The sequence below is a fragment of the Sclerotinia sclerotiorum genome, genomic scaffold, assembly GCF_000146945.2.
Source record: "Sclerotinia sclerotiorum 1980 UF-70 scaffold_3 genomic scaffold, whole genome shotgun sequence".
In the NCBI taxonomy this organism is placed as follows: Eukaryota; Fungi; Ascomycota; class Leotiomycetes; order Helotiales; family Sclerotiniaceae; genus Sclerotinia; species Sclerotinia sclerotiorum.
The window spans coordinates 233,378-254,572 of record NW_001820833.1 but is presented as its reverse complement, the minus strand read 5'-3'; the positions used below and the strand labels follow the sequence as shown (position 1 = coordinate 254,572).

The 21,195-nt window shown below is 40.6% G+C and overlaps 8 protein-coding genes across 8 annotated transcripts; 3 read left to right on the top strand and 5 right to left on the bottom strand.

Moving 5' to 3' along the window:
- Positions 1–1,662: 1,662 nt before the first annotated feature.
- SS1G_02210 (hypothetical protein) lies at positions 1,663–2,708 on the top strand (the record flags this gene model as incomplete). The annotated part of the gene is made up of 4 exons (XM_001595944.1): positions 1,663–1,773; positions 1,839–1,999; positions 2,071–2,130; positions 2,219–2,708. 4 exons carry the CDS (start codon positions 1,663–1,665, stop codon positions 2,706–2,708), a joined length of 822 nt encoding a protein of 273 aa, XP_001595994.1.
- A 586-nt stretch (positions 2,709–3,294) lies between these two features.
- Positions 3,295–4,436, bottom strand: SS1G_02209 (hypothetical protein; the record flags this gene model as incomplete). The annotated part of the gene is made up of 3 exons (XM_001595943.1): positions 3,295–3,925; positions 3,980–4,241; positions 4,322–4,436. The coding sequence occupies 3 exons, from the start codon at positions 4,434–4,436 to the stop codon at positions 3,295–3,297; spliced, it is 1,008 nt and encodes a 335-aa protein (XP_001595993.1).
- Positions 4,437–4,783: 347 nt separating this feature from the next.
- On the bottom strand, positions 4,784–6,335 carry SS1G_02208 (hypothetical protein; the record flags this gene model as incomplete). Its single annotated transcript, XM_001595942.1, has 2 exons — positions 4,784–6,079; positions 6,135–6,335. 2 exons carry the CDS (start codon positions 6,333–6,335, stop codon positions 4,784–4,786), a joined length of 1,497 nt encoding a protein of 498 aa, XP_001595992.1.
- Positions 6,336–6,903: 568 nt separating this feature from the next.
- On the bottom strand, positions 6,904–7,494 carry SS1G_02207 (hypothetical protein; the record flags this gene model as incomplete). Its single annotated transcript, XM_001595941.1, has 1 exon — positions 6,904–7,494. The coding sequence occupies one exon, from the start codon at positions 7,492–7,494 to the stop codon at positions 6,904–6,906; it is 591 nt and encodes a 196-aa protein (XP_001595991.1).
- A 313-nt stretch (positions 7,495–7,807) lies between these two features.
- On the top strand, positions 7,808–9,695 carry SS1G_02206 (hypothetical protein; the record flags this gene model as incomplete). Its single annotated transcript, XM_001595940.1, has 3 exons — positions 7,808–7,861; positions 7,919–8,020; positions 8,076–9,695. The coding sequence occupies 3 exons, from the start codon at positions 7,808–7,810 to the stop codon at positions 9,693–9,695; spliced, it is 1,776 nt and encodes a 591-aa protein (XP_001595990.1).
- Positions 9,696–11,643: 1,948 nt separating this feature from the next.
- Positions 11,644–11,949, bottom strand: SS1G_02205 (hypothetical protein; the record flags this gene model as incomplete). The annotated part of the gene is made up of 1 exon (XM_001595939.1): positions 11,644–11,949. The coding sequence occupies one exon, from the start codon at positions 11,947–11,949 to the stop codon at positions 11,644–11,646; it is 306 nt and encodes a 101-aa protein (XP_001595989.1).
- Positions 11,950–13,703: 1,754 nt separating this feature from the next.
- Positions 13,704–14,219, bottom strand: SS1G_02204 (predicted protein; the record flags this gene model as incomplete). Its single annotated transcript, XM_001595938.1, has 2 exons — positions 13,704–13,944; positions 14,191–14,219. The coding sequence occupies 2 exons, from the start codon at positions 14,217–14,219 to the stop codon at positions 13,704–13,706; spliced, it is 270 nt and encodes an 89-aa protein (XP_001595988.1).
- Positions 14,220–15,604: 1,385 nt separating this feature from the next.
- Positions 15,605–19,325, top strand: SS1G_02203 (hypothetical protein; the record flags this gene model as incomplete). Its single annotated transcript, XM_001595937.1, has 4 exons — positions 15,605–15,621; positions 15,675–15,793; positions 15,852–19,048; positions 19,176–19,325. 4 exons carry the CDS (start codon positions 15,605–15,607, stop codon positions 19,323–19,325), a joined length of 3,483 nt encoding a protein of 1,160 aa, XP_001595987.1.
- Between the last annotated feature and the right edge of the window lie 1,870 nt (positions 19,326–21,195).

Genomic DNA, 21,195 nt, shown 5'->3' with positions numbered 1-21,195 from the left:
ACTCCCTCATTGTTTATTTCAACCAGTTTCTTTTAGACTTTAAAAATTTTCATTGATTTTTCCATTTTACACTCCATTCTTGCCCAACATGTGAATCACGAACCAGGGTAATAAGTAGACCTTGTAGTGCAGATAGACAATCTAGTCCAACCGGCGACCCTCGTAAATTTTCCTGGACACTTTTTCCTCATGTCACAATACAATCTGCAATGTGAATGAACTTATCCGCGGTTTCTACCGGCATCCGTCATAAGAACAAGTGGGAGTGGGCCGCCACCATTCGCTTCGGGGAACGTACAGTAAGTATTTAAGCGAACCAAGATTCGCATCCCTGAATCTTCAGCCGAAACCCTTTAGCTGCATGCAAGACACCCAACTCGGCAATGCGGGTAAGAAATTTGCGTCTGCCACATATAACTCAGTGCCTCTTTATCTGAAACATATAATACTGGATTTGTTCAAGAGTAGATAGCGCTTAGCGATGCTGATATTGATTGTAAGTCTCGAAAGAATATTAAAATCCTTAAGTGTTACGAGGTTTGCCGTCTAGATCACGTGGAAGTGCTCTAGGCTCTCGAAGTGGTTTATAACTAGGCGTCAAGCACGGACTTAAGTAATGACAATAATGATATGCAATTCGTAACTAATAGTGGAGCATACTAAATGATTGATCTTGAGCACGAAGCTCTACAACAAAACAATTCATACTGAATATATAGATCTTCATGCTCTCTTGGATCCTTTTGAATCCTAAGCTCCAAAAGCTCCAAGTCACGTGTTTTCTGACGATGCATGCGCATACGATCCTAAAGTGACCCAGATCACATATTAATTCGATGAAATCTGATCGCTTTTGCACAAGGTCCAAGCTCTCCTAATTAGTCAGTTGTTACCTTCGTAAACATTCCATTAGAAAGCTACCGAAATAATATTCGAAATGTTTTATATTATAGATTTATATGTTACGTCGGACTTCACATACCAAACATCACGTGCTCAGCATCATGTGATATAAGGATCCCAGTGGGCTCAGCAGTCCCAGTAGCACTGGGACAACTGGGAATACTGGGACGCATGCCACGAAGGTCTATATAATCAAGATGGATTTCCTTTGTATAGAGCTTCGTGCTCAAGATCAATCATTTAGTATACTCTACTATTAGTTACGAATTGCATTATTGTCATTACTTTAAGTCCCTGCTTGACGCCTAGTTATAAACCACCTCGAGAGCCTAGAGCACTTCCACGTGATCTAGACAGCAAACCTCATAACATGGAAGCATTGGGGTGGCTTGTTATAGGCTGTAGTTTACAACACGATAAGACCCATCCGAATAAACTCCGAGACGAGTGATGTAGGAATTTATTTCTGTCGGGGCGTTGTATAAAGGATTAATAAATTAGATAAAAGCCTCCTTCAAGAACCCGATAGCACTGCGCAGAGAAAAAAAAAAGACTTTCTTTCCTCCCTCTCATCAGCTTCTTTCAGCACTCGTACATTTGTTTTCTTCAATCTTTTATTGATTTTCTCTTATTTTCCTTGTGCCTAGATTAACAGCTCATAGAGTGGCCGCGTTTGGTGCTTCGTCAAATTTCGTTCGGAGTCTCGCGGTGTGAAGAAGAATAAGCTTCTTACCATTCAAAAAAAACGCTTCAAGAAATATGACACTCCCACCGGTCAATGTTGAGTACAAGACAATTGATGGCGTCATTATTCGAGGAGTGCTGTATCCGACGGAGATGAAAGCACCTGCCATTATCATGACACCAGGAGTAGGTATTTTACAAACTATCATTCGACGATGTATTATATGTTTTGATTACTCACCCAAACTCAGGTCAATCTTGTCAAAGAACTGCTCGTGCCAGAGATAGCCCAGAGATTCCAAAGTAGAGGTTACAATGCCTTGATCTATGATGCGCGGGGCATCGGAGAGAGCGATGGGCTTCCTAGAAACCAAATCGATCCACTACAACAATCTGAGGATTTGTCCGGTCGGTACTATCCGATCAATAACATTTTGTGATGGTATACAAATGTACAACCCTAGCTTACAATTTGATGTTTAGACATTTTAACGCATATCTCGTCATTACCAAATGTAGATTCGAGTCGACTCATGCTTTGGGGTATGTCCCTTGGAGCGACTGTAAGCGCCTGCACCGCAGCCGTGGATAGGCGAGTAAAGGTACTCATCATGGTGGGTCCTGTTTTTAGCTTTTTCCAGCCAGGAAAACGAGAAAAGGCTATGGCACTAGCTATTAGGGATCGACAATCACAGTTGCGAGGTAATGAAGCATCTACAGTGGCTCTCTTCAATAGCAAAGGGGAAAACCCGCTGGGGTTCGGCGGATCTGGAGGGCCAGGTGGAGTAGAAGCCTATAACTTCATATCCGCAGCAATTGATCGAGGACAACCAAACTTCCACAATCGAATCACGCTACAAAGCTTCCAAAAGCTGATTATGTTCCGTCCCAAGGTTCTGCTTGATATGATTCAAGCAGCCAGTCTGATGATCGTTCCCGAGCTAGACAATGTGTCTTCTCCCGATGAACAAGTAGAAGCATTTGGACTGTTACCAAGCCCGAAAAAGCTGTATATGGCGAAAGGCAAGGAGCATGCAAACGTCGTCAGTGGAGAAGGGTCTGAGGAAACTTTAGATGTCATGATGGAATTTATGAATACAGCTAATGAGACTGAGGCATGAGCCGGAAATTTGTTTTATATATTCTACACCTGTTTAGAGGACAGGTGATTTGATGTAAAGAGGTTAATAAAGCTATTATATCGATTCTGACATTTTAAAAACCTGAAGGAATCTCAATTTTTGAATTGAAACGATATTGTATAAAATCTCCAGCATTTAGGAAACAAATAACAATATCAAGAAATACACCATTGTGAATCAGAACTATTAAAGAAGCTATTTTCAATATTTCAAATTTGATATACTTAAAACTGGCAACTTCGTTATATAATTATACAGTTATGATTCTCTTTATAAGTGTTTATTGTATGATATGAGTACCGGAAGAAAAAAGTAGTAGCTAGATGTGTCGGATTGAGATATGAGCATGATTATGGAAAGGGCTCTTGAGGTGATGTATAGAGGATTGGGGGTTAAGTGCGAGTATTGAAGTTGATTGAGATAGGGTGCGGGAGGTAGCATGCAATTTTATGAAAGCTCAAATCGCCAGCAGAAAGTAAAAGATAGGTAACGAGATTTTCAATTCCATTCTTAACTATTCATCTAAAACCCGATTCTAAATCTAAATCCATATTTAAGTATAAATCTAATCCCCAGACACCCCATTCATCTTCATCTTCTCCTTTTCCTCCTCTTTCCTCTCCTTCTCCTTCCTCTCCCTCCTCTCACTAAACCTATCCCCAAACACCCCCAAATGCACCCTCATAACAACCGTAACCCTAACAAACTCCTCCATACAATCCACCAACCTCTCCCTATTAGAAGAAGGCAACAATCTAGCCCTACCACTCCCATCCCCTCCCTCATCTTCAAACTGTTTCCAAGCCATGGGCAAACTACTCTGATTAGGACATGCAATCATTCTCATCCACCTACCCAGAATCCTCAAACTATTAACCGCGTTGAAACTCTGACTGCCGCCGTTGACTTGGATGAGGGAGAGAGTGCGGCCCTGCGTGGGACGGACCGAGCCGCTGGAGAGAGGAATCCAGTCGATTTGGTTTTTGAAGACGGCGGTTAGGTTGCCGTGTTGTTCTGGGGAACACCAGATGTGTCCGTCGGACCAGAGGGATAGTGCTCGGAGTTCTTGGACTGAGGGGTGAGAGTCAGCGACTGAGTCGCGGATGGGAAGGTCTTTTGGGTTGAAGACGCGGACGTCGCAGCCGAGACGGTGGAGAATTCGGGAAGCTTCGAAGGCCATCAACTTTGAATAGGAACTAGGTCACTTATTAGACACGTCTTATACATTTTGCATTAAAACTGGAACATACCGTTGCCGTAAGCTTCCATAAAGTACCAAAACCTTTAATCTGGAGTTGGTTTTCGCTAGATTCTCCTCCACTTGAGTAATTACAGAGTCTAACTCTAGTTCAGAAATCCAGTCCGTAGCTTCGGTTTCTGGATCCAGTAAGAAAGGACGATATTTATTTCTAATATCAAGATCATCTTGTGCTTCGCTAATGGCAAGTTGAGGACATTGAGCCAATGTTCGAAACTCCCGTGTGGTAGGGGTAAGAGGACTCATTTGAATTGCTATTTTGCTGAAAGTTGTCCTTATTAGCAGATTAGTAGTGAAAGAAGAAAGATCATGTGAAAAGACAAGTTGTATTTACTACTACGAGGAGTAGTAATTACAAGATATAAATAGGAAGCTACCTCGGGGGTGGTAGAGAGTATTGATGATACCTCGTCTAAACTGGCCCAAGCTTCCTCTAGTACGAGTGACATTTCGCTACTTGTTTATTGGTGGGCCTGACTTAAGCGGATCCCTGCTTGAAAACTGTTACGCTAGTTGTAGGACTAGCTAGATAATGATCGATCAGAAGATTGAGTGTTGTACGAGACTTGACATGTTTTGAACTCTTGTCTAAGTTAATGGGGTAGCAATTACAAAAAGAATTCAAAACAGGATTAAGCATTCTAGACAGTGATCATGATAGTATTCTGAAATTTAAGGCACTTGCCAAGGGCATACATGGTGAACATACGTGACAAAGCATGAGAAAAGTTTGAGCTACTGTAAATGCTGGATATCATTAATCTACTAAAATCTAACTTTTAAAATTCCAGGCTGTTTATTCCTTCTTCTCCGAGGCGGCCTTCTCAGCCTCTACTCTCCTCTTTTCATCTCCCACCTCATCTACATAGCCTTCCGTCTTCATATCAGAAAGACCCAAGTCCTCTTCTTCCTCAGCAGTTCTTTCATATTCCTCTATCTCGATCGATGGATCAGCGTCTGGTAAAAACAGATTCTGTACGTAACTGCTGGCCAATGGATCCCTGAGGATAATTGTGAATTTTCTCTCGCCCTTGATAGCCTCGTCGATACCATCGAAGAATATCTTCCAGTTTTTCTTAGATTCTGATTCCATACCATCTCCACCTTCTCCGGCGTCGCCAACATCAAAGATTTGTTGATGTAAATCGTCTCGCACCTGAGTGAGAAGACCTTCAACGGTGGTGAATCTTCCTCCCAATGTTCCAGGGTTAACCGAGAGTTTGAGTTCAGGGCATTCCAATGCGCATGACTCTGACTTGAGGATATCTCTGGCTAAATCCACAACACTTTCAACCTTGAGAGTGATACATTTACCCTTCTCTGGCACTTCACCTCCAGTCTTAACCTCATTCGAACGATATCCGCAATGCTCACATACTGTACTCATAATAACAACTTGCTTGAAATGTGGAATTTCAACCATCTTCATATGTGTGACGCAATGTCTTGTACATCCAGGGCAGGTAGCTGGGAAAGAATAAACCTCGTTGGGGATAATATCATCGTCTTCGAAACTTGCGGCAGTGGGTTGTCCTCCAGTGGCAGCATCAGTAGGCTGTTCACCACTAAGACCAAGAGCCTCATTTTGTTCTGGGGTTCTTGGATATTGGACCTTGGCGAGTTTTCCTACACCATCCTTTTGATCTGGCTCAATCCATGAATTTCCTGCTGGATCATCAAGAGATAATCTGAAAGGGAATGCCTCCCCTGCAAGCATCTTTCGACCTCTAGTAATAACATCTTCGATTTTTTCATACACTTCTGGAATTTGCTCCTTTCGCTCTGGTTGTTTGAGAGCAAGATCATCAAGAATCATGCTCAAAAGACCTTCTACATTTGTCAACTGTCCTCGACCTTCTGGAACCTCAAGATCCAATTCGATAAATTTCACAGTACAAGTATCAGATTTCACCACTTGCCTGGAGAAATCTTCGGGGGTGGTGAGGCGCAATTCAAATCGTGAACCTCTTTGTTGAATTTCTCCAGCAGATTGGATCTCGGAATTTTTGAAGCTGCAATGCGGACAGAAGAAGGACATAAGGATAATTTCGCGGAAGTAAGGAATTCGTGTGAGAAGTAATCGGGTGATTCCCTAAGAGTGGAGGATTAGCAGGCACTCTTAGTAGTAAAAGGATGGCTTAACGTACATTTTCATGACAGTTCATACATAATGATTCGATTTCATCTACCACCCTCTGATCTTCATCTGACTCTAATGCGCCGTTTGTTACAGTGCCATCCTTCTGGTCATTGGCAGAAAGATTCTGTGCCTTTTTACCTAGACTCTCAAAATAATCATCGAAGACAGCACCATCTGGCTTCGTTTCGTTTTGGTTTGTATCGGCCATGTCGTCTGAATTTTTATTGTTGTTTCTAAATTGCTATGATTTTATGATGCAGAATAATAATTGTAAAACTTGGGAGGGGCAATTATTATGAGGGGTTGCGAAATTATATTTTTCGACGCCTGATAAGATTCGACCCTGGTTATGACATTTTAGCGTGGCGCGTTACCTCATCGGGCGTCAGGCTGAAAGTCCGAGAAGGCTGTGGAAGCTCTGGTTTGTCATTGTCCAGATGAGAGGGGGCAAGAAAACTTTTGTAACTTGTGACGAAAGTTCATCGTGCTTCTGCTATCAATAACTAGAGCGACGAGATCCAGGAGCCTATTGTCTCTCACGGCGTATTAAGTGTTGTCGTAACATACAGCATAATCCAAATTTTGGCGAGTGTTAAGGAAAGATCCTAACATGTCGACTGTCTAGATAGAATGTCGTATGTATTAGATTTATGATTGTGTTTTCTGGAGACTTAGTCTTGTTATTTTCCGGAGTAAAAGTTCTTTTAGCCATTAATACTGTGTCGAATCGTGATCATCACCTGCCCTCAAATATTTTGCTCACTATCCAGTGACATTCATGTCTTCTTCATTAAATCCATCAAATCAAGACCAAAGCCCGATGAGCTTGCCTCTGACGCTTTCTGCTTCGCCAACAGTGCTCCAAGCCCACCCAGCTTGCGATTTTTGGCCCTTTTCTTGCTACTTGCATTTGTAGAGGGCGTAACTGTAATATTCGTAGTTGTCGAGGACTGCGCTGGTACGGAACCATTTTTAGAGACACCTCCACGTTGGATTGTGCTCATCTCAGACCTAGATACCACCGGCGCGGGACCTAAACGATGTCTTGTTTTTTTACTACAAGAACCACATGTATAAATCACAGCCTTTTGCTCACTAGAGGCTACAGCTGGCTTCTTATGATATCGTTTCTTGTTGGAGCTTTGGGATTTAACTTCCAGCTTTCCTTCCCATCCCAGTATCATAATAGTCCCGCAGGCACCACACGATTGGCGTTTTCGAGACTCGGGTTGTTCAATTTCGTGCTCAAACATTAGATAATTGCATTGTGACATCAAATATTTCGAGGTAGTGGGTGCCGATGTCGCTAGGAAATGTGCCGACTCATTCAAATATCGTAGACGCGCCGCCAATTCTATATCTGCCATGATTATAATATAATGTTGTGACGAATCGAGACTCTCGAGCTATGACGCGTTGTGTACGAAGTAAAGAGAGTTTGCGATGAATTTTGATTTTCTCTTTTGAGAGTTTGGCAAGCGAGGCAGTGGGATGAACATGAAATTATTGTCGACTTCGACACCCAAGGGTAACCTTTTCCGAAACCTTGAGGAAATACGAAAATCATACCATTTGTGTTATGGGAGGAACTACGGCTACATAGTAATTCGCAACTTGTCCAGCAAGGTGCCCTTTAAAGAACCTAAGAAGCTATCTAAGAAACCTAAAACCCCGCCCAAAATGGCTGCCTCCATTCAGGAAGTCAATGGTTTGCGCATAGCTGTAGAGGGATGCGTAAGTCCCAGTCCATAGCGATTGACTATCTGACCAACGTGCTAAATCTTTCAATAGGGCCATGGCACTCTCAACGCAATATATGCTTCCATTGAGAAAGCTTGTGAAGCTCGAAATTGGGATGGTGTTGATCTCCTCATTATTGGCGGGGACTTCCAGGTTAGCTAGAATTCCCCCTCATATCTAGCATTTAGTAGTTTACTGACAGTTCCAGGCAGTACGAAATGCAAATGATCTTACGGTAATGTCATGTCCAGTCAAGTATCGAGAAATTGGCGATTTCCACGCATACTATAGCGGTCTTAAGAAAGCACCATACCTCACCATTTTCGTAGGCGGGAATCACGAAGCTAGCAGTCATTTATGGGAATTATATTATGGAGGATGGGTTGCGCCAAATATTTACTACATGGGAGCTGCGAATGTGGTGCGATTAGGAGGGGTGAGAATTGCTGGTATGAGTGGCATTTGGAAAGGTTATAATTACAACAAAAGCCATTACGAACGACTACCATACAACCAAGATGATGTCAAATCGATATACCATATTCGCGAATTTGACGTTAGGAAACTTTTACAATTGAGGACGCAGGTCGATATCGGGATCAGTCATGATTGGCCGAGGGCCGTTGAGAAGCATGGAGATGTGAAAAAGTTGTGGAATATGAAACCAGATTTCGAAAGAGAATCAAATGATGGATCGCTGGGGAACTTGGCTGCGAGCTACGTCATGGATCGTTTGAGGCCACCTTATTGGTTTGCGGCACATTTACATTGTAAATTCTCCGCTGTAAAAACTTATGAGGATGCGAAGAAGCCAAAGAAATTGGAGGATTCAAAGGAAGAAGAAGTCAAGCTTACCGAAGCTGCGCCTTCAGTCGAAGACCGCGATACAGCCGTTGAGCAGCAGTCAATAATACCACATAATGATGATGAGATTGATCTCGATATAGATGATGACGATAGCCCTCTAATAACCGACGCACCGAAGGCTGTCGAAGCTGTAGCGGAAAGTGATCAAAGTAAGAATACGTCAACAGTCACAGAAGATTCTACACCATCAACAGTCCCGTCTGATATTCGAGCTCAATTACCGGCTGCTTTCTCGAAACCACCACCTCCAGTCCAGCGAGAGTCTAGAGTGCAACCAGGACAGCCGGCACCACCAGGAGTCACGAACAAAGCAGTTCGCTTTCTTGCTCTAGACAAATGTTTACCAGGTCGTAAATATCTACAACTTTTAGAGGTACAACCTTTTGATAGCACCAAAGAGACCCCGATAGCTACTCCACGATCGAAACCAAAGTTTGAATATGATCCAGAATGGTTAGCCATAACCCGAGTGTTCAATCCCGATCTTATTCTCGGAGACAAATCAAGTAAATTCCCCGAAGATTTGGGGGAAGCGCATTACAGAACACTTATCGAAAAAGAGCAAGCATGGATCGACGAGCATATTGTTCAGCAAAACAAACTGGAGATCCCCGAGAACTTTGTAACTACCGCACCACCTTTCGTTGAAGGCACGCCAGAGATAGTGAATGAGGGACCGTTGGAATACAACAATCCTCAAATGCAACAATACTGCGATCTTCTCGGAATGGAAAATAAATTTTATGCTACCGATGAGGAAAAGGAAATTAGAATGCTGAATGGACCAGCGCCGGTAGAAGAACGAAGAGATGGTGGATTTGGGGGTAGAGGGGGTGGAGGTGGAAGAGGTCGAGGTGGGAGAGGTGGTAGAGGGGGTGGGAGAGGTTTTGGAGGTGGACGTGGACAGCGAGGGGGTGGTAGAGGGGTTGCTAGGGGTAGAGGAAGAGGTGGTTGGCATTGATTTGTTGTTGGGATTATAATTGTGCTATTTACTCTATATATTAAGTTAAGATACCCGACTTCTTTTGCTTTACTAACTTGCAATTTGTAGTCTCATGGTATGTATGCAATTTGAGGGGTAATCTTACCTGTTAACTAACTGCAGGTGCTGTAATGCATTACCGTTTCATGTAATGTTACTTTTGATAACGTGGTTTATCAGTAACCGGAACATATCAGTAACCGGAACACTTTTACCTCAATTACCCATATTCCATTAAAATAAAATTACAACAACACCATAAATTAGGATTGAATTATATACAATCTAAAGATCAACTAATGCTGGATCGAACTGACAAGTTCGTGCATTATGTAAAGTACTACCGCATTTGCTACATCGTCGTATAGTAGCTTGCCTCCTTGCTGAAGAACCATCATTTGTATATTCGTCGCGTCGTATCTGATCTTCTACATTCTCTTGTTCTGATATACTATGCCTATCTTCTACTGAAAGTGCTCCTCCTTTTCGTATTAAAGCTTTTCTAGCTCTCCGGCGTTTACTAAGTGCTTCATTTGCTTTGCGGAGACTATGTGTTACGAGGTTTGCCGTCTAGATCACGTGGAAGTGCTCTAGGCTCTCGAGGTGGTTTATAACTAGGCGTCAAGCAGGGACTTAAAGTAATGACAATAATGCAATTCGTAACTAATAGTAGAGTATACTAAATGATTGATCTTGAGCACGAAGCTCTATACAAAGGAAATCCATCTTGATTATATAGACCATCGTGGCATGCGTCCCAGTGCTCCCAGTTGTCCCAGTTGTACTGGGACAGCTGAGCCTACTGGGATCCTCATATCACATGATGCTAATCACGTGATGTTAGGTATGTGAGATCCGTCGTAACACTATGAACCTCAGCAGTTAAAAGCGTATTCGCATGAGCTAGGAGCTCTATACCCTTAGCTAAAGCTGCAACTGTTTCAAATATTGGAGTAGGTGAACTCCCTTGATGCCGAGCAATACGACTTTTCACTAAAGTGGATTGGGAAAGAGCTTCAATTGGATTGTGAGGTGTTTGAGATTGCCATATATCAAGATCAGCTGATATTAACCTATTTAATGGAGTTCTTATTCGAATATCTAGCTTTGAAAGTACAATTTCCGGATTAAATGGGATTAGCCCAGCTCCGCGGAACCCAGCTTTACCATTCGATATAGATATTGCTTCGATATATACAGCTTTGAAGGCTTGAAAGAACTCGGTTTTGGTAATATGAATGATATGTGCCTTAATAAAGTTCTTGATTTGTCGATTATATGAACGCTTTAAAGGACCAAAACAATCGATATCGAGTGGTTGAGTTAAATGCGAAGAATGAGATAGTAAACTAAGTAATATAATGTTGTGTTCCTTGTAGTATTCCTGAAATGCTGGCGATTTATGACTTTCATGCCCATCAAGCACTAGCATTCGATATCTACCCACTTTCCTACTTTCAATATGCTTGTTGAAGTGCTTAATCCATTCAAGACCTGTCTCATTATCTGTCCATCTATTGGTAGTAGGTTTAATAAGCCAATCGTATGGTAAATCGCCTTTGGTATACCAATTTGAAAGATGGTATTCGTCTTTTACTATCAAAAACAAAGGTATATTATGATCTTCTCCATCAACACAAATAATCGCTGTAGCCCATTCTCAATTGCCTAATTGTATAGCTTTGCTTTTTCCATATCGATCAGCTTTAATAACTACTATATGTGGTGATATTTGTCCCATCATAAAGCCTGTCTCATCGAAGTTGTAGAAATCGCAGTCTAGAATACCATATTTGGCCCGTATATTCGATACTAATCGAAACCATCTTTCAATAAGCTCTGAATCTTCGCAGAGAGCTCTTTGAAAGTCATAAACACAATTAAAACGCGTCTTTAATTTTGTATATCGTTTCACAAAGCGATAAGCCTAGAGCTTTCCAACCTTCTTCGCACCCCGCGTTTCGAGTATATAATTCGCCATATCTTCCACATTACTTATTCGAGGACTAAACCCTCTCTCGTCCATATCAATTATATATTGAAAAAGCGATTTCTCCTCTAATTCCGTCATTTTACAATGTATTGATCGAGATCCAGCTTTCGGCGTTCGACCGGCCATTCTGTAGGTAAGGGTAGTATGCGGTATATTATAGATTTTAGCAGCTCTTCGCACACTTAGTTTTTTGGATGAAGCAATAGCTTGAATGGCTAGATTAATTTGCGACTCTTGCATATTGATTGAAAGGTTGAATATGGATTTATCGCGTGTTAAAGTTGAGAGGTGGTAATTGAGGTAAAAGTGTTCTGGTTACTGATATGTTCCGGTTACTGATAAACCACGTTATTGCTATTGATTGGTATTGATACCATGTGTTACAAAAGTATCAAGCATTATCAGCATTATCATTACCTATGTAGCGGTTTCTCGGTATTAATTACCCCACGTTTTTAGGATGTGCATGTAAGACTTAAATTGCTCGGCTTTACGGTCATCAGGAGTATAAACAAGTAGATATGTAGATAAATAGAGATCATATATTGGGAATTGGTAAGATTACATTGGGGATTTGTGCTTTGTATAATAGAATACCTAGGTAAAGTCAAGAATCACACATTATGAATCGTAAGATCAAGACTTAGGAATCTAAGATCTTACCAGTCAGTGCGAGTATTGTACTACGGAGGATGGATGGATGGATATGGATGGATAGATGGGTAGATGGATACGAACGATTAGTCGGTGTGAGGCTTGGATTTTTTGTTTTGTGGTTCATTGTTATAAATTGTTATAATGATAAGTCTACTCCAGTACGTACTCGCACAGCTGAATCGAACAAATCCAGGCACATTAGAGGTATTTAGATTGTCAATAAACTAGCTATCGTTTAATAGCTATGCTTAATAAGGTATGGTAAAATGGATTTTGAAAAATAAGGCTATTCCTATTCAATCTCTTAAAGTTACTATAAAGTGGATGTAAGAAATGAAATTTTTTAGTTATCTAGTATGTTTCTTAAGAAAAATAAATTAGTTATTTCTCGAAAAGTGTGACGGAAACCCCTGCTTTCCTCCCACCCTTATTATATAAGAAACCTCAGGTACATTAACCATGTCCACACATGATACGATTACTCGGAATTAGTATACGATTTAGGTGGTCTGAGGATCAGATCCGAACAAGTACTAGGTATCAATGGTTATCGGTAGAGTAAGATCATTGGAGGGATAAATATGACTTCTTTTTGCCTAGCCATTGCCGCTAGGCCATTCATTTGTGTATATATAGAGTAGCTATCCCCATCTACAGGTGCTCTTCACCTGTAGATTCTAAGTTAAATACAATTGCTGGTCTATAAACACCCTTTTGGTCACAAAAAGGTATAGTAAAGATTGAAATAGAGTTTTATCAATGATATCGTTCGAATAAATCAGTATCACATGAACGACTATGTGATTGGATGAATATTATTTAAAGAATAATATTGTTAAAAGGAATGACCTCACACAGGGAATAGTGGGAAGCTGATAGGGCAGAACTGAGGTAATATTGGTCTAGTAGGTTAATCTCTCTTCTAAGTTCTACGGAAGTGCGAAGCTCTCTTACAGAGAGCTTCTCAATCTAGTCCTAATAGGACTAGTGCCCTGTACACGTGCTACGCAGGAACCATTCACTTTAACAAATATCAATATTATATAATCTATCAAATTTTTAGATTATTCTAATTATTCTAGAATCTCAAAATAATATATTATAAGAAAAATATATCTTCAAATTCGATCATTTGGGAATCAGATGATATAATCGAAATAATTTTGATATTGGAGTTCAGTATTACTCATCACCAGACTATACTAAATTGGTGGTAGTGTGGTAAGCGAGACTGCACTAAAATAGCTCTCGTACTAGAGTTAGCTAGCTCGAAAAAAAATCTAAATACCTCTATTTAATAAATTCTCAGTCAAAATTCCAACTTAAAATTCCATAGTCTAGAATTTCATTCCTAAAGTTTCTTTAGAAAGGTCTATGCGCTGATCACAAGTCCAAAAGTTTTTCTTCTTTTTCTCTTCTTTTTTCTTCTTCTGGATGGATTCCAGACTTTGTCCGGCCGATGACCCTGGGAAGTACATATTTGGGAATTGGGAATTAATAAGTCGGGGAATTATGTACTCTACTCTGCAGGGTTTGAGACTTTGAGTTGGAAAGATCCACTCGCTTTGGTCCCCTGATCTGCAGAGTATGTATTTTTACTCCATACATATCTAGTATTATCTACTTCAGGTATGTATGTACCTGGTAAGTATTTGGATGGGTGGGCTAACCGTTGTCAATTTGTTTTGTTTCTACGTAGGATGTCTGTCACATGTGCTGGGTTTGGGGTGTGGGATGAATCGATGATGGATCTGGTGGATAGGGTGGGTAGGGGTTAAAAGCTTATCAGTTGGTTAGCTGGGTTGTGAGTTGCTGGGTACTGACTGTATTTGGGTCTGCTCCGTAGGGGTCATGGAGGGAAACGAGGAGGGGACTGAATGATTGATTGACTGACTCCAGTTTTTGAATGAAATTTTTTTTTTGGTGGAATGGTTTTGTGGATGGTTTGTAATTATTTTTTGGTTCTACTTGGTAAAAGATAAAGTTTTGGTGGACTTTTATGACTATCGGTATGTGTATATGAGGTAGATGCTGTGTCATGATTTTATATATCCGATAGCTACCCAGTATATAGTTCATATAGAATATATACAGCTTTTGATGATCGCAGCCAGCACATCTTTATATATTTCATATAGATTATATAATATACAGATGTACTGTACTCTCCTCCCAATAGCCAACACATATCCCATATAAATCATGAGATTTTGATGTATTACAACACATTAAGCACAACAAGCCATCAAAGGAAAAAATAACGCATATGCACGACGGGAAACGATCTGTTGTATCCCTATCGATGGTCTGCTGCAGGCGCAAGCCCTTGGCTTTCTTGGCAGGATCCCGGATTATGGGGAGGATAACCTTTAGCGTATATCAATGACAAAACCGGGCAAAAGACCAATCAATAGGTACCTAGGTAGTATGATTTCATGTCCATTACATGTCCGCATGCGTGGTAGAACTTTATTGTGCCGTGAGCATCTTAGCTACATGAATATGAGTGAGTGCGATGTAATGCCAAATATTTAAAAGATGGAGGAAAAACCCTTGGACATTTGGCTGTTAATGCAATTGTTCTTTTTTTTTATTCATCAGATGTATGCTAGGTCTTCTGTTCCTTGAGTGAAACCCTTCTTTCTATGCTTGAGTTTGAAAAGAAAGACCACGAGACCTCTTTTGAAATTACCTATCTAGGCATTGAACAGAAAGAGAGTTAGTAATCGACTCTACACCCACACCAAAATCTATCCCTACACTCTTGTTGATGATAATCCTACCTTTAAATCCACACCGCCCAGCCACAACATTTCATCAAAGGAGGCAGAATTCTGACCTATCCGAAACTATTCTTCAAAACGTGGATATTTATTGACTTATAAAAACAGTCAACACTTTCACAATCGAGGAATTGATTTCTTAATTACTGGACAAAATCAAACGGAGATTTGACTCAGAAGATCAGATCCCTTGATTTGGGTCATCACTACGGAAAAAGTCATCCACGGACTCTGATAACACTCATAAGGGAATTGGAAAAGTGACTGAATGGCTCATATAGATCAGTTACTGTTCGATCAACGGAGCTGCATTTCATTTTTTATTAGATAACCCAGGTGGTTTCATTCCTTACCTACTTTTTACCCTGATTCTCTCTCTTCCTGTTATACACAGCGGCGCAAACATACACAAAAGTTCAAACGGTTTCTACAATACACTTGGAAACTCTTTCACAATGAAATTCGGACGCACGTAAGTTCTCTCCTTTTTCCATGAAATCACCACAGTATACTCATGTCTTTTAGTTTACCTGCTTCCCAGGTCCCGGAATGGTCGTCCTCATATATTAACTACAAGGGCTTGAAGAAACTTATCAAAGCTGCTGCGAACGCTGCGAAGGATGGAAAGAATGTTGATTTAGCAGGTGAGCTTGTTACGTCATTCCCTACATATTTTCATGATTTAACAATCTCCGGCTCCAGAATTCTTCTTCTCACTCGATCGAAACCTCGAAGATGTCGATGCGTTTTATAATAAGAAATTTTATGATTCTTCCCGTCGACTTCATCTCCTCCAACAAAGATATAGCGACGCGAAAGTTTACACTACACAAGGACTGGATCGTAATGAAGTTGACGAGTTAATGGGAGCTCTTCTTGAGCTTAGATCTCAATTGAGGAAGTTACAATGGTTTGGTGAGGTAAATCGTAAAGGTTTCCTCAAGATTACGAAGAAACTGGATAAAAAGGTACCAAATGCTTGTACCCAAGCAAGATACATGGCTTCAAAGGTCGACTTGAAACCTTTTGCAGCAAATGTTGCTTTATCCAAAGCTATGAAAACGACAAATGATTGGATTGCCGTTTTAGGGGAAAAGAACGTCAACGATGATGCCCTGTCCGTTCATTCCGCACATTCAATCAAGAGAGCGTCATCAAGATCGATTCTTAATTTACCCAGCGCGCTAGTCGATACAGTCGATCAAGCAATTAGGAATGACGATCTACCGACCTTGAAGGAAGCCATTGCGAGCGCGGGCTTTGACGCCAGTGATCAATCAATGCAAAAGCTCTTCTTGAACTTATTGCAACGATCCATATCTTGCAAGTCCAAGGACTCAATTATCTACTTTTTGAAGATGATAAATTCTCTAGATGAACCGGACGACATCAATGGAAGAAATTGTATTCATCGTCTGGTTATTTCTATCAGTCGTTCAAAAGCCGCCGAAAAGTCACAGGAAAAGGAGCCAGAGAGCCTTTCTTTTGAAGATGCTGATCGCTTCAGATTTATTACGCCAGCTCATTCACCGGACCCAGGACCAAAATCCAAAAAACTTCAAGAGTCAACACTTCTAAGTTTAGAAGACGAGTCTGTCAAACTTTTGTCTTTTGTTTTGAGCAACTTGGAACCTCACCAGAGATCAGCATTAAAAGGCAAAGATTCATACGGTCGTTTCCCGTTACATTACGCTGCGGAGTTTGGTTTTGTTGTCATTTGTCAATTGGTTATGAAATTCATGCAGGATTGGGGTCAATTCAATGTTGAAAATGGAATTGATGCGCCAGAATGGCAAGACGCTGAAGGTTTGGCACCTCTTCATCTTAGTGTGATTGGTGGCCATGCTTTGACAACCAAAGCCCTTCTTGATGGTGAAAATTGGAAGGGTACCAGTGATAAGAAAGCCGCCATGAGACGAGATATTGCCAAGTCTAGTGCAGTTCTTGCTTTGGCTACAAAGTCTAACTTCAAGAAAATTGTTAGACTTCTTGTCGATGCTGGGGTTGATATCAATTGGAAAGATGCAAACTCGAATGACGAGACTGCATTGCATATCGCAGCACGAACTGGTCATGAGGAGTGTGCAGATATTCTTCTTCAAGGAACAGTGGATCAAAAAGCTGACTTTGAGCTAATCGAAAAAGTATACTCTTGGACACCATTACACGTTGCTTCTGTTGATGGTCATCTCGGTATCGTGGAACTATTAATAGCAGCTGGTGCCGACCTATCGAAGGCTGATGCTGGAGGATGGACAGCTAGAGAGCATGCAGCTTTAAGAGGTCATATGGATATTGCAGAACGACTGGCATTTGTTGAGATGGAGAAAGGTACTTCCGGAAGTGACAAGTCCACACATGGTGACAGTGGCCCTTCATCCCCGCCTAAAAACTCTTCGATCGAAACATTCCGATCACAGAGCTCAAACCCTCCTCGAGTTACTGAACCCGTTAAGAGTTTTGGTCATCGATATCTCACAAACGAAAGTATGGTTCTTGTCAGTCTAGGTTCAATGGATATGAGGAAGAATATTCCAGCAGTAAAGTTGGAAAATATTCCTATTTCAGAAGCTCATTCCACTCAACTCGACACTGCTCTATCAATTGTGGTTTCCGCCAAAGGGGCCACAGGAGAACCTACTATTATTGATCTTCCCATTCACGATAATATCTCAACTGATCCTATCGTATTCACAACCCTGGATGCTTCCAAGGTTAAGCTGTACTTTGATATCGTACCGACATATGCTGGGAGTGAAAAGCATAAGATCGGAAGAGGAATGGCAATGTTGTCTAGTATTAGACCTACGATTGGATTAAAACGCATGAACCTTCAAGGTGATGTCACTGTACCAATCATTTCCAAAGATACTTTGGAGGATATCGGAACTGTCAACTTCAACTTCCTTGTTATTACACCATTTTCGCATCCAGAAATGGGAGTTACCGCACAGCAAACATATTGGAAGGAATTATCTTCAACAATGGTCATTGGTCATAGAGGTCTTGGCAAGAACACTTCTGCAAACAAGTCACTTCAACTCGGTGAAAATACTTTACAATCTTTCATTGCAGCTGCCAATCTTGGAGCCAATTATGTTGAATTTGATGTTCAACTTACAAAGGATCATGTTCCTGTCATCTATCATGACTTTCTCGTTTCGGAAACCGGAATTGATGCACCAGTTCATACTCTCACGTTGGAACAATTTCTTCATGTTAACGAAACCACATCTCGTTCAACTCGTCCTCCATCTCCCCCGAAAGATAGTCCACGAGTTCAATCTATTAAAAGAGGTATGGATCGTCAACGATCATTGTCTCTAGGCGAAGACATGTTCGAGAACGCCATGGCAGAAAGAATGAAACACACACGCGATTTCAAGCAAAATGGGTATAAAGGCAATACCCGTGGAAACTTTATTCAAGCTCCTTTCACCACTCTCGAGGAAATGTTCCGTGAACTTCCTCAAAATGTCGGTTTCAATGTCGAAATGAAATATCCTATGCTTCACGAAACAGAAGAACAAGAGATGGATACTTATGCTGTGGAACTTAATAGTTTCTGTGATACTGTCCTTACGAAGGTATATGACATGAAACAAAAACGAAAGGTCATTTTTAGTTCGTTTAATCCGGATATTTGTTTACTTTTATCATTTAAACAACCAAGTATTCCTATTTTATTCCTCACGGATGCTGGTACCAGTCCAGTAGGAGATATCAGAGCTAGTAGTTTACAAGAGGCGATTCGTTTTGCTAGTAGATGGAATTTATTAGGAGTGGTTAGTGCAGCGGAACCATTGTGTAATAGTCCGAGATTGGTAAAGGTGGTTAAAGATAGTGGGTTGGTTTGTGTTAGTTATGGTGTTTTGAATAATGATCCGGTTAAGGTTCAGGTATGTCTTTTTTTGTATCTTCCATTGCCTTGTCCTGTTCTCTTCTCTTTCCCGAGCATCCCTCCCTCACTTCATCTATAATTCTTCACTATCTATCGACATGAGTATATACTAACACGAAAACTAGGAACAAGTAAACGAAGGCATCGACGCAGTAATCGTAGATAGCGTCCTGAAAATTCGAAATGGTTTGACGAAGAATGCTAAGGGTTCGGGTGCTGTAACGCCTGCTTGGGCAGAGGGCTTGTTGGGTGGTGTTAAGTTGGTTGATAAATAAATTATAGATTTGAATTTGGGTGGTTGGTTGGCTTGGAAGATGGGTTTGTTGGGGTGTGGGGTTAAGATATTTTATGAGAGGGACTTGGATATTGATAGTGGTGAGGAGGGATGTGGAGAGAAATGTTCGAGGAGAGGAGAGCTTTAACTGGTGTGTATAATGTTTGAGGTCTTGTTGTTGTTGTTTGTATAGGTAGTTAGATGCTGAGTAGTAGAGTAGAGCGGAATCAGAGTAGAGGGGAATCGGAGTCGAGAAGAGAAGAGATGAGAAATGAAATGAAATGAAATGAAATACAGTGTTTCAAAATCCATATTGAGTTTCTCATTTGTTACGTCCAAAACGATTAGTATGTCACATGACCATAAAACATGTGATGGAACGGTGAGGAACGAACGTTCCTAGGAACAACCAGGAACGCTCGTTCCCAGGAACGACGATTCCTAGTTAACCATAGGCACGAAGGACTATATAATCAAGATGGATTTCTTTTGTATAGAGCTTCGTGCTCAAGATCAATCATTTAGTATACTCTACTATTAGTTACGAATTGCATATCATTATTGTCATTACTTCAAGTCCCTGCTTGACGCCTAGTTATAAACCTACTTCGAGAGCCTAGAGCACTTCCACGTGATCTAGACGGCAAACCTCGTAACATCATTGTTCTTTTAAATATATATTATATAGAGCTTTGAGATGAGATCGAGAAGTTTATTTTTTATTTTTTATTTTTTATTTTTTATTTTTTATTTTTTATTTTTTATTTTTTATTTTTTATTTTTTATTTTTTATTTTTTATTTTTTATTTTTTATTTTTTATTTTTTATTTTTTATTTTTTATTTTTTATTTTTTATTTTTTATTTTTTATTTTTTATTTTTTATTTTTTATTTTTTATTTTTTATTTTTTATTTGTTACGTTGTAACATTATAAACTATTATCACATGTTATAGGATCACATGGATAATTGTTACGAGGTTTGCCGTCTAGATCATGCGGAAGTGCTTGTCACGATTCACCATTAGGATTGATGGTGTTACGATGGTAGCAAACTGATTAATTAGGAGAGCTTAGGCCTTGTGCAAACACGATCAGATTTCATCGAATTAGTATGTGATCTTGGTCACCTGAAGATCGTATGCGCACGCACCATCAGAAATCACGTGATAAGGAGCCCTAGGAGCTTCGTGCTCAACTTAGTTATCAATTAGTTTACCTACATTCTACTTGATCTAGTAACGAATTCACTTTCAAGTGAATACCAGTGATAAAGCCTTAACCCATAACTACCAATCGACGAACCTTAGGCAGCCGCTGCCTCCAGTATAGTATCGTTACAGTGCTCTAGGCTCTCGAGGTGGTTTATAACTAGGCGTCAAGCAGGGACTTAAAATAATGACAATAATGCAATTCGTAAGTAATAGTAGAGTATACTAAATGATTGATCTTGAGCACGAAGCTCTATACAAAGGAAATCCATCTTGATTATATAGGCCTTCGTGTTCTGGCTCTAGTGGCTCTAATTAGATTCTCTAGAGCTGCTGGCTCTAGAGGCTCTAACTAGATTGATTAGAGCCGGTCACATGATAGCTTTGATCCTGTGATTAGTCATGTGATATGGAAATATGTTACCCGTCGTAACAATAATCTTGTGAGGGAGCGAGGGAGCTGGGGAGCGAGATTCGAATCTCGCTCCCCAGCTCCATCGCTCCAATGTTGGAATACGAAGGTCTGTATAATCAAGATGGATTCCCTTTGTATAGAGCTTCGTGCTCAAGATCAAGATCAATCATTTAGTATGCTCTACTATTAGTTACGAATTGCATTATTGTCATTACTTAAGTCCCTGCTTGACGCCTAGTTATAAACC